Below are 15,129 nucleotides of genomic sequence, written 5' to 3'. Positions count from 1 at the left end.
TCACCACCATCAACACCATCATCATCACCGTCATCATCATCATCAACATCGTCATCGTCATCTTGACCACCATCACCAACATCATCATCACCATCACCATCACCATCAATATCATCATCGCAGACATCTATCATCATTACCATCATCATTATTTTAAGGGCCTACTCCACAGAATTATTCTAATCCAATCTGATGTTTGGTCAGATGAAGTCTACAGACATCACTCACACTGGCCATTCCTCGTCTGGTCTGAAGACGGCTTGCAGGTCCACTGGTGGGAGAAGCAGGAACTTCTCCGGCTCTTGGTCCTTGTTGGTCTGGTTCCGGAGCATCAGGCCCTTCTTGAATGACAAGCCTAAAGGTCAATGAGAGAACCAGGTCCGGTTCAAGGGTGCACATGAGTTTATAAAATATGGACAGAGAGAGAGAGAAGGGGAGAGGACTTAACACACACAAAAAAACATATGATTAATAAAAGACTTACCATCTACAATGTAACATTACTCTATCATGTAAAAGTCATAATTTCCAAGAACAGTTATATTAAGTAATGCATAGTTTAATCTTAAAAAAAAAAAAAAAAAAACACATGTTAAACATACACATTGGCTTTTACCATGATTTACTAGTCTTGAAATTTAGGCCCACTGCACTATTTTTCAAACTTCTGGGTCAACTTCTACATATTTGTATCAGGGTTAATTTAGCATATTTGTCCTCAAACAAACTTTATCAAAAATATAACAGCTACGCAGCACAAACAAACATAGAAACTACATCTGAGAGGGTAATCTGCTTTGTTCTCTTTCTTTTTCTGGGAGAGAGAAGCGGAACCGTTTCTCTCAAAGACTAGTGAGAATGCTCACAGTATTCATACCTAGTGATGTCAGATACTTGAATAGTTCTGAGAGTGCTTTCCGCTTCCTCAGATGAATGTGTCTGATCTCTTTTCGCTGCTTCTCCTGATCAGCATCCTGTGAAGTTAACAACGTATAAGTCAGCATGGAGTGAGCAAAAATGAGCAGTGAAGAGGACTACATGGTTATCACATGTTTTGTTTTTATTTGTGTATTCACAGTGTATTTGTGTCTTGACGTATATTTTTATATGTGAACTATTTAGGAGTTTCTGGTACAGAGACCCTATTCAATTTTCTACTCTTGATTGCTCCACTTCAATTGCAGATGCATGCAGGAGGTGGGGTACTTAAGATGCAAATGATGGAATTGTTCACTTGAGAATCTTTATCTATCGATGTCTATTCCTGAATTTGAAATCATTATCAAAACCAAAACTAAGTTACTATGAAATTTCAATTATACAGTACAATGTATATGCATAATCATATATTACACAAATTTACTCTTTTGACAATTTGCGTCTCACCTTTGACACTTCAAGGCCTTGCAGCTCAGAGAGTGCTGATATGACCTCTCCGACAAAGTCATCCAGGATGGACACCATGGTCTGGTAGCCACGCCCACAAACCACAGACCGGCAATGTTTCACCATACGCTGGTACAGAACCGGTAGTCTTAGGAGGATGGTAGACTCCTGGTACAGGAGTTTCAAACTGTCCAGGGCTGAGGAAACTTCCAAGAATTCCTATATAAAGAACAATTACCATCAATTACATCAATTAATGGATTGTGGCACAGTGCAAATGATTTGTAAGGTGCTAATACCCACGCGTCACATTCACAGTCCATGACATATATGCCTAGGTTGTCACTTCTTTGACGTTGCAGATGAAGAAATTATTGGTCAACATCTAATCACAGCTGAAAGAAAAAAACAACAACAAAGAAACATACACTACTATAAAAGCAAAGTTCTGCCAAAAAACTCCTCTCAAGAACAAAGTACCATAACCCCCTGTATCCGAAGTATGACAACTTCCAATGATGTGTTTGTTTCCACTTGGAAGAGAGGACACGAGACACACACAAAAAAAAGAAACATATTCTATTAAACTTGCCTTTTCTAAAAAACAACTCCATCCACTAATCCTTCCAGTGACTGAAGACGTGTATCTCTACACAAATCAGTTAATCTTCAAAACATGTTGTCCTTACATTGTACACTTGTATTAGATATGAAGCAAATAAAAACAAAGATTTGAACACACCTGATTTCTGTTTCCTCCAAATATCTCCATCCAGTCATCCCGCCAGTTGTCTGGAGTGACCACAGTTTCTGCCTCCTTCGGGCTCGACGCGATCTTGTCATCGACAAACACGGCCTTGGCTGGTTCTTGGAGGGCACACTGAAGGCACAAGAGGTAAAGGAAGAACATTGTTACGTTATCTTCACCTCCTAACTTTCCTGAGCCATCTCATCTAGTCCGCTGCCATTTACCCTTTTTATACCAGAGACTTTGGACAGTGTGTACAATGCTATGGATTTTCTGTGTCAGTCAGCACTCATAGCACACACAGGGTTAACAAACAGTAGGGAAATCACACAAGTTTAGGAATTGAAAAGAAAAAGACACTTTTCAACTTTCAACACAGCCTGGTGGATTTCATCTGGTGAATTTTTGCTGCTGTAATGCCTGGTCACATCTGAAAATCAATTGACTATGCACTGAATGTGAGAAATAACAACTTTTAGTTATCGACAGATTGCATCAAAAACAAACTAACATTCCTCCAGAAGGAGATTCAACGATAGCATGTAAGGCTGTAAGATACCCTACACGGCAAATATTTTGTGAGGTTTTTATTTTCCCTAATTTTGCGAGTTAGGTGCTATTCGCAAATTCAAAATCCTGTGAAAATATTAACTCTGATCCCGCAATGAATGTGCCACAAATGCATACATTTCTCAGTCCAGTACTGTACTCAAATCACAAATTTAACCACTCACAAAATTGCCAAAAAGTCTTGATTCATGAAAAATTAGAGTCGCTATTGGATACTTACACAGTATGTACTCTTGACATCTCTGCACTAAGAATGGCTGCTGTTGCTACATGTATGTCAATACACACAACAATAATATGTTCATCATAGACTTGCTTTCAGAGAAGCACAGCTACACATTTCTCAGCATACTGTAAAAGTGGATATTTTCGCGCGACTAATTTTTCGCTCTTGGCCGGGTAAGAAGAGTTTCGCGTGTTTTTAATTCCGTGGAATCAAGACATCACGCACAGGAACATATGGCTAGCAAAAATATCTGCGTGCTTTTATTTTCGCGGTAGTTTCTGGTTGCGCAAAATGCGCGAAAATTTCCACTTTTACAGTACTATGTATACCCATGTGCAAATTCTTATCATGATACATTTGTTCAACTTCACATACACATTGGGTGAGACCAGAGGGCTTACCTGAAATTTCTTGCTGAATTTGAGGAGAGTCTTGTGGGTTTTCTCTACAGCTTGCTTCATGGCCCAAAAGCTGATGTCATTCCATTTGGCAATCTTCACAAAGTCCTACCACATTGATAAAGATAAGAAATCAATACTAACTATCAAGCCACTTGGAGAATGCATGGAAATCACATTATTGGCCATGGTACTCCTGCTAAAACAAATTTGCAATATAGAATTTGATTAAAAGAACTCATTTATACATTAAGCAGACAAGGAATGCTACAGGCAATGACTAGGGCACTTTGTCACAGGAGCTAAGCTCAATGCGCAAACATACTGTAAAACATGATATATTCGCGGCACGAAATTTTCGCGAATTGGAGCCGACGGACTTTTTCGTGGCATGAAATTTTCGCGATTTGCCACTGGCGTTCAATGCATATAGTGTAAACAAGAAATTTCGCATGCATTTTAATTTCGCGAATCTTGGTGCTCGCGAAATTCGCGAAATTAAAATGCACGCGAACATTCCTCGTTTTACAGTAGTACATGCAAGCGACTCCTTTGAGACACCAAATTCACAATTTTGTTTCATCTCATTGATTATGACAAGTTGTTATGATGCTAAATTGTGTTACGAGAAGTGTGATATACAAATATAAAGTTTAAAACAGTGTCAGATTTTTTTTTTTTTTTTTTGGATACTGGATTTTAACAAGAATGTTGTATGTTATATGTCAAATTGTATTTATGATGAATGCCTTGTGATTTATAATTATGTATTAATTTTGTTTCATGTTTTATGTCTTTATGTGTATGACTTGAAACACAAAAGGAATTTCCAAATGGACAATAAAGACTGATATTGAAATTGAAATTGAAATATGAAATGTTCTTCGGGAGAAATAATTCCACTCGACTGGAAACTTTAACTTAGTTACTTAAGTGTGCAGTGGACTCTGGAGCAGTCTTTGTGAAAGTTTTATGAAACTATTCATTTATTGAAATACTGGTTTGGTAAACTCCAGTGGATTCTGAAGCAGTTTTTTTGACAAATTTTACAAAACTATTCATTCATTAAAATACTGGACAGGTTTTGTTCAACTCCTGCAAATCAATTTATAATCTTCATGGCAACTTTTGAAACAAAATCATTATTTGTACCTTGAGTTCTTTCTCAATAGGTCTCCTCTTGTTTTCCATCTCCTGGTTGACAGCAGGCAGGAACTGCTGGTAATAGCAGTACAGGTTCCACAGTACACACATCAGCTCTGAACAACAGATGGAAAACAATACGCAGATGCTAACAATGCACATTTAAGCATTATCACCGACTTTATTCCCCCTCATTACTAATACTTCCATTCAGAAGTCTGATATGGGTGTGATTTGCAGATCTCTTACAGCTGAGCTTGTCTATTTTTACAGCTTAACCCATTGAGGACGGTTTGATTTTGCTACAACACGCATTTCCCATAGACGCTTGCCCAAGTATACTCAGGACTCGTCCTCAACGGGTTAACTGAACAATTATATTGAACATTAAATATCTTATGTCATGTGAATACGGTGTCATGCTAAGACAGCATCCAATAAATTTATTGATAGAAGCAACATCATATCAAATTGAAGATAGAGAGCAGTAGCACTGTTTTTCAGGCACCATTCAATGTCTCTGCCAAATGGACAAGCCCTCAGTCAGAAGACTCCCTAGCATCTGAAGGAATTGTGCATAAAGATGATATTTGGCATCAATAATAGGAAATATTAAGAAAAAAAATTAGAGATATGCAAATGTTACAATTTCTACCAAGACAGAAACAAAATACAGTGTGAATATATCAAAGTTTGTCTATCGAAGGATGGTGGTAAATTGAATATACTGTAGCACTTATGCGAAACTGTAATACCTGAGAATTGTTTTTCTTAAAATGAGAGAAAGAAACAAGGTGATGCTCAAATGGATATGCATTGACATGAACTGAATTAGATTAATAAACTCTACAGGAGGAAAAGAAATTATAGTGATATAGCACTTATGCGAAATTGTAATAGCTCAGAAGTTGAGAAGTTGTTTTTCTTGAAATGAGAGAAAAAAAACAAGGTGATGCTCAAATGGATATGCATTGACTTGAACTGAATTAGATTAATAAACTCTACAGGAGAAAAGAAATTATACTGATTCTAATCCAAAACCAACCTGAGGATTTGTCTGTGCATGGTCCCGCCGCTAGCTGACAGTGAAAGGCCAACAGCATCTTCACTCTCGTTGCAAACTCGCCCAGATTAGCGCCCTCTATCAGCTTCTGCAGGACAGCTATGACTCCCTGAATGGTGTCGGTACGCTCGTTCTCCTGTCCAAATTCACCATCTCCTGCTCCTGTGTAGTCTCTCACTCCAGCCACTTCATTGGGGTGTTCCAGACCCATTCCTCCTTCCTGTACAATGTCTCCATTATCTATCACCTCAGCATCAGATTGTGTGGAGTGCCCGTAGGACTGGACGAGGCGGTAGACGTAGAACCACCACTTGAGGGAGCCCTCCGACTGCCTGTATTCCACATTATCGAGCATAGCAGCCCAGCAGCTGCAAGAACAAAGTGGGCAAATGAGAAAAAAATTGTCAGAACAATTATCATCACAACTCAATGCATCAAACTGGCAAGGGCAGTGTTGCAAACTAAAGGCAAAGAGACATAATTCATGAAGTCTGGATGACTGAGGTATTATATTGCAAAACTGCTCTCAAGTTCTGCTGTGTTCTCCAGGAGAAGTTGATTTCTACAATATCTTTTTTATTCATCTATAATGATACGGGGTGTACAAATACTGACAATTTTAACCCCTTCTCACAAATCCATGCACAAAGCACAAACCAACACACACAAAACATGTATGCAACACAAATGCGCGCAGTTTACTCACACTCATAAACAAGCAAAAGCCCTTTCCATCCTATTATCAAAACATGTATGAACACACAGTCACACATTTTCATCACGAGCATACACACGCAAAAGCCCTGTCCATTCTACTTTTAGAACACACATTTATCCTCCGACACACACACATACAAATTGTATGCACACAAAAGGTAAATGTCAAATGATTAACAAATTATGTCTGAACACAAAAACATGCATTTCAAAGACAGACACATGTCCATGTACATGTACAGGTCCTTGCAAAACGAAAAAGAAAGTGTGACTGTATGCACACAAAAATTTCTCCTTGAAAAGCCATCTCACTTGAGCTCCAGCTTCCTCCACCGGATGATGGTCTGAGTGATGCGCTCCAGGTGGGTCTGGAGGGAGACCGCCCTGCTCGCATTGGCCTCCCACTCTTGGCTGCGGGCTAGCAGCAGCTCCAGGCCAGTCACAAACTGCATGAGGGGGCTGTTCACACTGAAGGACTTGATGCGCTGGATCAGCATGCTGAGCTGTGGGAGTGAGGAAAAAAAACATGCATGTATCAAAGGGATGGGTGAACACACATGGATATGGCAGATTGCACATGTGATGGGAAAATCACAATCTATCACCTTTACTGCATTCTTGGGACTGTTCACATTGAAAGGTGTTATGCAGGGTCAGCACACCAGACAGCCGGAGTGAGAAAAGCTAACAATACAATTACTACATGGTCCAAAATGTAATACATTTTAATTCCTAAGATACATTGTATGACACTCGAGTTTGCATTAATAGCAGAAAAATATCACAGATAAAGGAATTAAAGCTTGAAACTTCCCATATCAGGGAAGAGCCCTATATACTCCTTGCATGCCACAGTGTTCATCTCCTGTACAGCGTGCCACATTATTCTGAGACCTCATGACACAAGCATTTTTGGAAAACATAATTTTCAAAGCATTCAACGCTAGAAAGGCAGTACAGCACAGTTGTACAAAAATTTGCAAGCTTTACTATGATGTAAATCTTATGATCAGGAAATGGCTATGATGCTTTCAATATAAATGTACTGTGGTACACTGCAATTTATCCATAGATACAATGTATTGTTTGCTAAATACACTTTTTACAATTTATAATCTTGATGTTACTTCTGGATGTTACTTCTGGGTCATATTTCACGAAAGCTGTTAGGATTGCAATTCTTGCAAGAACAACAACTTTTTGAGGCAACAGCCAATCAGGACGCTGGGTTTTTGTTTTTATACAATGACATTTGCCATTGATGATGATGATGATGATCCACAGCATTTGTATAGCACCAACTCTTGCCATTGCAGCAAGAGTTGCCATCATAGCAACTTTCAATGAAATAATGCCCTGATATTTTACCTGCTTCAGTGTGGGATGATCCGGCCACTCAGCTAGAAGCTCGTCGATCCTGACCGTGAACTCGTCTAGAACTGATTTACACTGGACGACCTCGGGTATGTTGGGGTCATGGTAGATATCGTATGGCCTCATGGCAACCCCACCCCCTTTCCTGATTGGCTTGAACCTGTCATCCGACTGCTGTGTTGCTATGGAAACCTGGAGGTCCCTCACTCTCATCAGATGGGCACCAACAAGATGCTTGTCCAAGCTGGGTGCTGTAGCCACCAAGCAAATTTTAAAAAAATAAAATAAAAAAACACATGTACAGTGTAATATCAAGATGCGCAGTTGAAAATCAAAAAAGGAATCACTTCCACTGGAGTTTTTTTTTTTTTTTTCATTTAATGTTATACAATTTTCCTTTGAAGTTCAATAAACAACTACAAATATCACTATGGTGACTGGTATGCCTCCGCCATAATGCATGGTTCTCCCAATAGGTCTACAGTACACGTCTACAGTCCATGAAGATACCTCGAACCATTTCCGAGATATGGAGAAAAAAAGTGGAATTTTAGCATTTTCACTTGACCTTTGACCTTTGACCCCACGACCCAAAACTTTCCTAGAGAATCTTTTTTGGGTAATATATGTATACACCAAGTTTCTCGAAAATACCTTCAGGCATTGCATAGATATGGGGGAAATAGTGAAACTTTGAGAATTTGACCTTTGACCTTGAGCATGTGTACCCACAAGTTAATAGGCACAACATTGTCCACTCATACAAACATGTACATATGCCAAGTTTCATTAGGATTCTTCAAACAGTTTTTAAGTTACACTGTTGAAAAAATTGATTGGGATGGATGGATGCTACAATGGACAGATGGATTCCCGAATCCCCGTGCCCCTGGATATACATTGTAGCATAGCCATAAAACCTACCCTGATTAGGGTTAACCCTAATCAGGCTGGGGGGGGGGGGGGGGGGAACAGAATCCGCCCCCCCTCGACGTTTCGCGCAATATCTTCGCAGCGCGATAAGCTCCCGCCGCGATGTTTCATGACTTTTTTCTTTCAAGTATCGCGCAACTTTTGAGACCAAAATTGTTGCGCCCGCGCGTACCGTTTTGACGCGACGCCCGTTCTAAAAAAATTTGTCAACCCCAAAATTGCTCCAAAACGTGATTTTGTGTACAAATCCAATGCAAATTGTGTTTTTCAATTAATTCACATAAAAATTCATATCTTGACTTAGAATGGACGAAATTAATTTATTTTAGCATAATAAAGCTTCGAAAAATGTCTGTGACAAATTCTGGCCAAAAAACAAACAAAAACAAAAGGTCGAAAAACAAGGAAATACGTAAGAAATTCAAAAAACAATCAAATACATAAGAAATTAATTTCGATACAGATTTTTTTTTATCCTATGTCTCAAGAGAATGATACAAGAAACATTTAAAAAAGAAATTAGCTTAATTAGAGCATTAATAAGTGATTTAGAGCCCAAAACTGATTTTATGCATAAATTACAATAATTAATTAATATAAAATATAACAAACATTTTTCGGAGAAAGCAACCATACATTTTGATAGTATACGTCGCGGGCGTTGCGTGTGCCGATTTTCGGCGCGATCACGCGTTCCATAGGCGAGATCTGAAGGGGGGGCGGAATCCGCCCCCCCCAGATATAGCATAGCCAAAAAAGCCCAGCCTGATTAGGGTTAAGACTCACCCATGAATGGTAGGACATCTTGAGTGAGCTGGACACCTGCTGTGTAACCCATCCTGGCAATGTTCGCAAAGTCCACTTGCAGGCCGCTGCGGTCACCTTGCTCGGACAGCCAGCCCGCGTTGACCATCTCAGTGAAGAGCTGACCGTGGGTGTCCCTCAGGAGCCGCATGGTGGTAGTGTCCAGCTGCCTCATCATTGAGTGGTCAGTATCTGCCCCTGACTGGTCAGCCTCTGGGTCTAAATCTTGGGGTGGCTGGTCATCCAAACTGGGCTCTGCTGTGAGGTCATTGAACTCCTGGACGATGTAAAGTCAACATAAAAGAGCATGAAGTCACAAATTGTAGCATTATGCTTGAAATGAATATCAAAAGCACAATAGGTCATACGATTAACAATGCAGTAACATGCATTTCTACCGCATTCCAGAAAGTATGGTGTCGCTTTATTTGCAACAGCTCCCCTTTGTGCAGCAGGTTTGTTTTTGCTTTGTTTGTTTGTTTATTTGTTTGTTTATTAATTTGTTTGTTTGTTTGTTTGTTTGTTTATTAATTTGTTTGTTTGTTTTCAGGTACATATGAACCCATGCCTCTTTTGAGAAAGTACAACATACACTTTCATTTACAATGAACTCATCTTCCATGCTTGCAACATATTTGGTCTTTGCTTTTCACTGGTGTGCGACTCGCTGGTCTTTCATTCATTTGCACCTGCGATGTGAAACGCAGGGAAAATATCCCTCCATGGGTTAAGAATTCTACCCATTATCAAACTCAAAAAAGTTAGACGAGTCCACACTTTCAGACCTTGTCAAAGGAGGGGAACTGCTCTCTCAGCTCTCTCTCCTCCTTCTGCTCGTCTGTCATCCCGTCGCCATGACGACGGGTCTTGTACTTGTAGAGGCTGGCCTCCTCCTCCTCGCGCTGCATCGCGGCCTGCTCCGCCTGGTGGTAGTGAGACACCAGCGATCCCAGAATGCCTTGCAGCAGGTCAAGGGTCGCGGGGTCCAGACGGCCACGGATGCGGGCGTGGTTTGCAGTATGATGGAGGCAGATTTTCAAGATGCTGAGATACAAATGATATTTGGAAGTACATTTTATTAATCAAAGCGTGGTAAAAATTGATGCAGATATATTAGACACTTGCAAAATGAAACATAATGACAGATTATTCATGAAATCAAAGTCATAAAACTCAGCTGAAAGAAGCTACAGAGGTTGTATAGATGAATCCGACTTCAGAGCACTGTAAAGTACATGTACGACAGCCATAACTGGGGGATTTTCAAAGAACAAAAACACTTTCGATGGGTTATGCAATGAGCGAGGTGTGTTGCTATGTCAGTGAATACATCATCTTTTGTGAAGCATATTCAAAGCCCCCAGTTAGAAATTACCATAAACACATTACCCAAACCGAATTGGTCTATAGTGGGGGTCTGGAGTAGAAATTACCTAATTTTACAGGAAATTATGACAAATGAAGGAATCATATCACAGCAAATGACTCCTGCCCAACATGCATGACAACATCCAGAAATTGGCGCACCTACACCATTTGTACAAACTGTGATCCTTTACCCCATTGATGATTCCTGCTCTAAGTTTGGTCCAAATCCAGCCAACCAATTTTCAAAGAGGTGATGAACATGTGGACAAATTCATGAAAAATACACGGTTGTACACAGTACATAGCATACGATGCTATAAAGACGACGCAAGATGCACAAAAGCACAATGTATGTCGGACAGTGAGTGATCGCACCAGCTCACTTGAGCCATTCAGTTCGGGTGGGCTAACCACCTTCTTGCACACACCTGTGTTTCAGCTGCTCTTGGACAGAAGGCTGCACCGCATGTCCAGTCCAGAGGCACTGGAGCAGCGAGTGGACACCCTGGGTGGTCAAGGCTTCGGCCAGCGAATGGCTGGACTGGAAGTCCGAAGACAGAGTACTGGGAAACCCAACGAGAGCCACAAGCAACTCCTCCATAGAATTCATCTGGAGGCGGGGAAGACAGAGGAGAGGTCACATGCTTCTTGTGACATTTGGAACTTTACATGACCTTTCTCTTTAAAATCACTTTCATATCAAAGAGATCTAAATACATTTTCAACCTCAACTCCTGTCACATACTAAATGTATTCTCCTTATCATCTTCTAATTTTCATAAAATTTGAAACTTTACCTGTAAGATATTGTGCTCAGAGGGATGATGAGGAAAATGTGGCAGTAGGAGGATATTCTCAAAATTCTCTTGTCTCACATATTTTCTGTCACTACGAATGCTAATTTCTCGTATACATGTACAATGGGATTAGCCTCAATCTGTACCAAGGCTTTTTACATATTCAAGCATAATCTGCAGGGTTATATGGCTACATCTGTTGTTCTTTATTTCAGTTTTTCTGCTCTTGTGCCTTTGCTTTGCCTCTTATTTTGCTTTGAACACAGTTGTTACATGATGTAAATAACTGATTCACTGAATTATATTGGCTTGCACTGAATAATGTTTCTTCCAATCTTTGGCAATTAATCATAACAATAGAAGCAGAAGAGTAATCAATGTTTCTGCATCTCTTTCATAGTCGTTTGCACTACCTTTGCAGGTGGTGACCCACAGGGTAGGAGAGCATCCATAAACTTTCTCTGCTGATTACAATCCACAGAGTGAGCCATCAGTCGCATGCCGTACCGCGCAGCCGTCACCCCGGCTGCGAACCCGAACCACAGGTCGCGGTACGCCGGATAGTCGCGCTGGAAGCGGGCCACAAAGTGCTCCTGGGAACTCTGCCAGATGCGTTCCTCCTTCATCGTCATGGAGACATCATCCTCTGGTTTGTGGAAAACGTGAGAGAGCTTGTGCAGTAGGCCCCCGACAGAGTCGGACGAGCCGCTGCTGCTCAGGTAGAGCTGGGTGTCTCTCAGCAGGTTTTCAAACTGTGGAGAGTTATAAGAGTGAAATGCAGGAGGTGGATTCATCAACATTTTTTTTGGGGGGGGGGAGGGAGGGGAAATTGCCTGCCCGTCACATGACAGAATCTTGATTTCCTCATGCATAAAAAAACAAAACATCTTGAATCTTACACTAATAATTACCATCTGAAGAATGATCAACAGAAAGTCAGGCACACTTATATTGACAGATACAAATGAAAATGAACATGACTTCCCATGAAACCAATACAACTGAACAGCCTATGACAATTAATGTATGAAATATTGCTACAAACTCCTACTACATAACTCTCTCTTACCATGCATCTCGCACAATGTACGTGCACAAGGAGTCATACAGTTGTAGAGCATCGTAAAAGAAATATATTTGTACGAACTGCTACTTCTCTTTTAATAGCATATGACTGACAGCCAAACAGTAAACAGAGATTGCAGGGAATGAACAATACTCAGAGCATACAACTGATCAGTTCAACCTCTGATGCGTGCAACCTGATTCAATTAATTCCTGATAGGACAAAATGTACAATGTACAAAATGCCCCGCCTCCAACTTCAGATTCTAAACACGTGTGATGTAGGGTTTTTTTTCTTACCATTGGTGGGCGTGGCCTAAAGGCATCCTTCTGACTCAGCTCCGCCTCCATCTCCTCCAGAAGTTTGAGCCTCTCCTGCGTGGCTAGGATGCGGGGGTGGACCTGATGATCCTCAAACTCCTCCAGAGGTTTCCCGGTGAGGAGCGAGGATGAGATGCTCCTTGCTTGCAGTTCTGCTCGGATGTCTGATATCTGTTACCATGGATACAGAGACAGACACTGACACATCATCATCATCATCACAAGCATCTTCATCATGATCATTATGATTGCTATCATTGTTCTTATTGTTGTTGGTTGTCATTATCAGTATCATTACTACATTATGAATCACTCGAAATTGACTACAACTTCAAAATGCTTTCCATTCACAATATATCCTACATTTTTGTGGCTGAACTTCAACATCACATCAATGGGTGGCACATATCTTGGAAAACTGATTTATTACTGAATCTTTATATCTCTCCTACAACTGCAGAAATACAATATAACTTTCTTCTTGGCTTTAATCTTTGCCTGACACATACATTGCTTCTTCATGACTTAGAAAACACACTATCTTTATGTCACAGAAACCAACAAAATATAGGCTTCTTTGGCAATGATAAGACATTTACTGTTAGATGTGTCATACAGTCAAACAAGGTGGAATCTCCTTACCTCCTCTCTGATGTACACCAGTTTAATCGCATTTCTCTCAGCGGGATCCACGGGTCCCTGTGGAGCCAGCAGATGGGTCTGGAGGTGGCCTAAACGCACCCAGCACTGGCCCAGGCAGAACAGGTGGGGCAAGTAGGAACCATTCAATTCATCTATCCAAAAGAGAGAAAAAAAAAATGATGTAAACAAAAACAAGTAAACACAACATTTTAAAAAGAAATATTGATTTTAAGAGCAATGAAGCAACAAAGAGGTAATAATCATCTTTGTGAAAGACCAGAGAGGGGGAAACAATCAATTGCTTGGATAATACTTGTAATGACACAATATACAACACTGATTCTTTATAACTGGTCAAAGACCCTCTGACCCAAAGGTAAAGAATTCAGAGCAATAATGTCAAAGTGGTAAACAATCTTAAAACAAAGTTCAAATAGAACACCTCAGCTGTGCTTACATTGTAGTTCTTTAAGCTTCTGAAATTAATGAATGTTCATTGGAGAGCAGAGTAGTATTCCTACATACCTGATCTTCCATAACATATGGTGAGTTACATGTCATTTTGTATCTGAAATTTGGCTCACTACATAAAAAAAGAAAGAAACTAGAAATGTCACTATGGCGACTGGTATGCCTCCGCCATAATGCATGATTTTCCTAATAGGTCTAGATAGTACATGTGGACAATGTGTGATTACATTTTCACAAAACTGGCAAAATATTGAAATGACAAGTTTGTCACAAATGCGTTGAATGTTCACCTTCCTTGACCTTGGTTTAATTGGATGAATAGGAGAGCATGTATTTGGGGATTTAAGGACTTTAACTTGACTTTGACCCATTCATACATTTATGCATTGAGTAATTTTCATGGTACCGGTATGGAGAAAAAGTGCAATTTCTGTACTGAATAGTATATTGTTACCACATTCATCTGGCCTTTGACCCTAAAATTCATAAGATACTAGTAATCACTTTCAGGTAGAGCATGCATAAATATGCAGTAAGTTTCACGATAAATTGAGCCACTTCTGAGATATGGAGGAAAAGTTAGTTCAGCACTTTCACTTGATCTTTGACCTTTTGACCTTTGAGGCAAAAAAAAGAAAAAGAAAAAAAAAACTCTCCAGAGAATTTCTATTAGGTTACACATGCATACACCAAGTGTAAAAAAAAAAAAATAATCCTGCTGGCATTGCATGAACATGAGGGAAATAGTAAAATTTTGAAGTGTTGCACTTGACCTTTGACCCCTGACCTTTGACTCCATGAACCCTACATTCTCTAGATAATCACTGCCAGTCAGTACATGTATATACTATGTTCCATGAAGATACCTTGAACAATTTTCCAATTTACAGAGAAAAAAAAAGACGTTTTAATACTTTTACTCGACCTTTTGACCTTTGACCTTTGACCTCATGACCCAAACTTTCACCAGAGAATTTAAATTGGGTAATACATGTATACACTAAGTTTCAAGAAAATATCTTCTGGCATTGCATAGATATGGTGGAAATAGTGAAATTTTATGTATTTGACCTTGACCTTTTGACCTTTGACCTTGAGCACGT

General features: G+C 39.9%; 1 protein-coding gene across 1 annotated transcript in view; it reads right to left on the bottom strand.

Moving 5' to 3' along the window:
- LOC139734351 (midasin-like) overlaps window positions 1–15,129 on the bottom strand; it is a 132,495-nt gene that overhangs the window by 23,377 nt on the left and 93,989 nt on the right. Inside the window, exons 60-75 of the mRNA XM_071645142.1 lie at window positions 13,556–13,707; window positions 12,893–13,084; window positions 11,941–12,279; window positions 11,159–11,340; window positions 10,148–10,406; window positions 9,345–9,639; window positions 7,620–7,876; window positions 6,564–6,754; window positions 5,761–5,902; window positions 5,517–5,670; window positions 4,481–4,587; window positions 3,332–3,436; window positions 2,129–2,266; window positions 1,387–1,605; window positions 878–974; window positions 229–355 (exon numbers count right to left, since the gene is read on the bottom strand). Coding sequence (XP_071501243.1) covers window positions 229–355; window positions 878–974; window positions 1,387–1,605; window positions 2,129–2,266; window positions 3,332–3,436; window positions 4,481–4,587; window positions 5,517–5,670; window positions 5,761–5,902; window positions 6,564–6,754; window positions 7,620–7,876; window positions 9,345–9,639; window positions 10,148–10,406; window positions 11,159–11,340; window positions 11,941–12,279; window positions 12,893–13,084; window positions 13,556–13,707 — 2,956 coding nt within the window. The remainder of the gene's footprint in view (window positions 1–228; window positions 356–877; window positions 975–1,386; window positions 1,606–2,128; window positions 2,267–3,331; window positions 3,437–4,480; window positions 4,588–5,516; window positions 5,671–5,760; window positions 5,903–6,563; window positions 6,755–7,619; window positions 7,877–9,344; window positions 9,640–10,147; window positions 10,407–11,158; window positions 11,341–11,940; window positions 12,280–12,892; window positions 13,085–13,555; window positions 13,708–15,129) is intronic.

This window comes from Diadema antillarum, unplaced genomic scaffold (assembly GCF_040938485.1).
Source record: "Diadema antillarum isolate AM-2024a unplaced genomic scaffold, OU_Dant_1.0 seq00000523_RagTag, whole genome shotgun sequence".
NCBI classification, from domain to species: Eukaryota; Metazoa; Echinodermata; class Echinoidea; order Diadematoida; family Diadematidae; genus Diadema; species Diadema antillarum.
The sequence above is the reverse complement of the archived record's forward strand: the minus strand, read 5'-3'. Positions and strand labels throughout refer to the sequence as shown.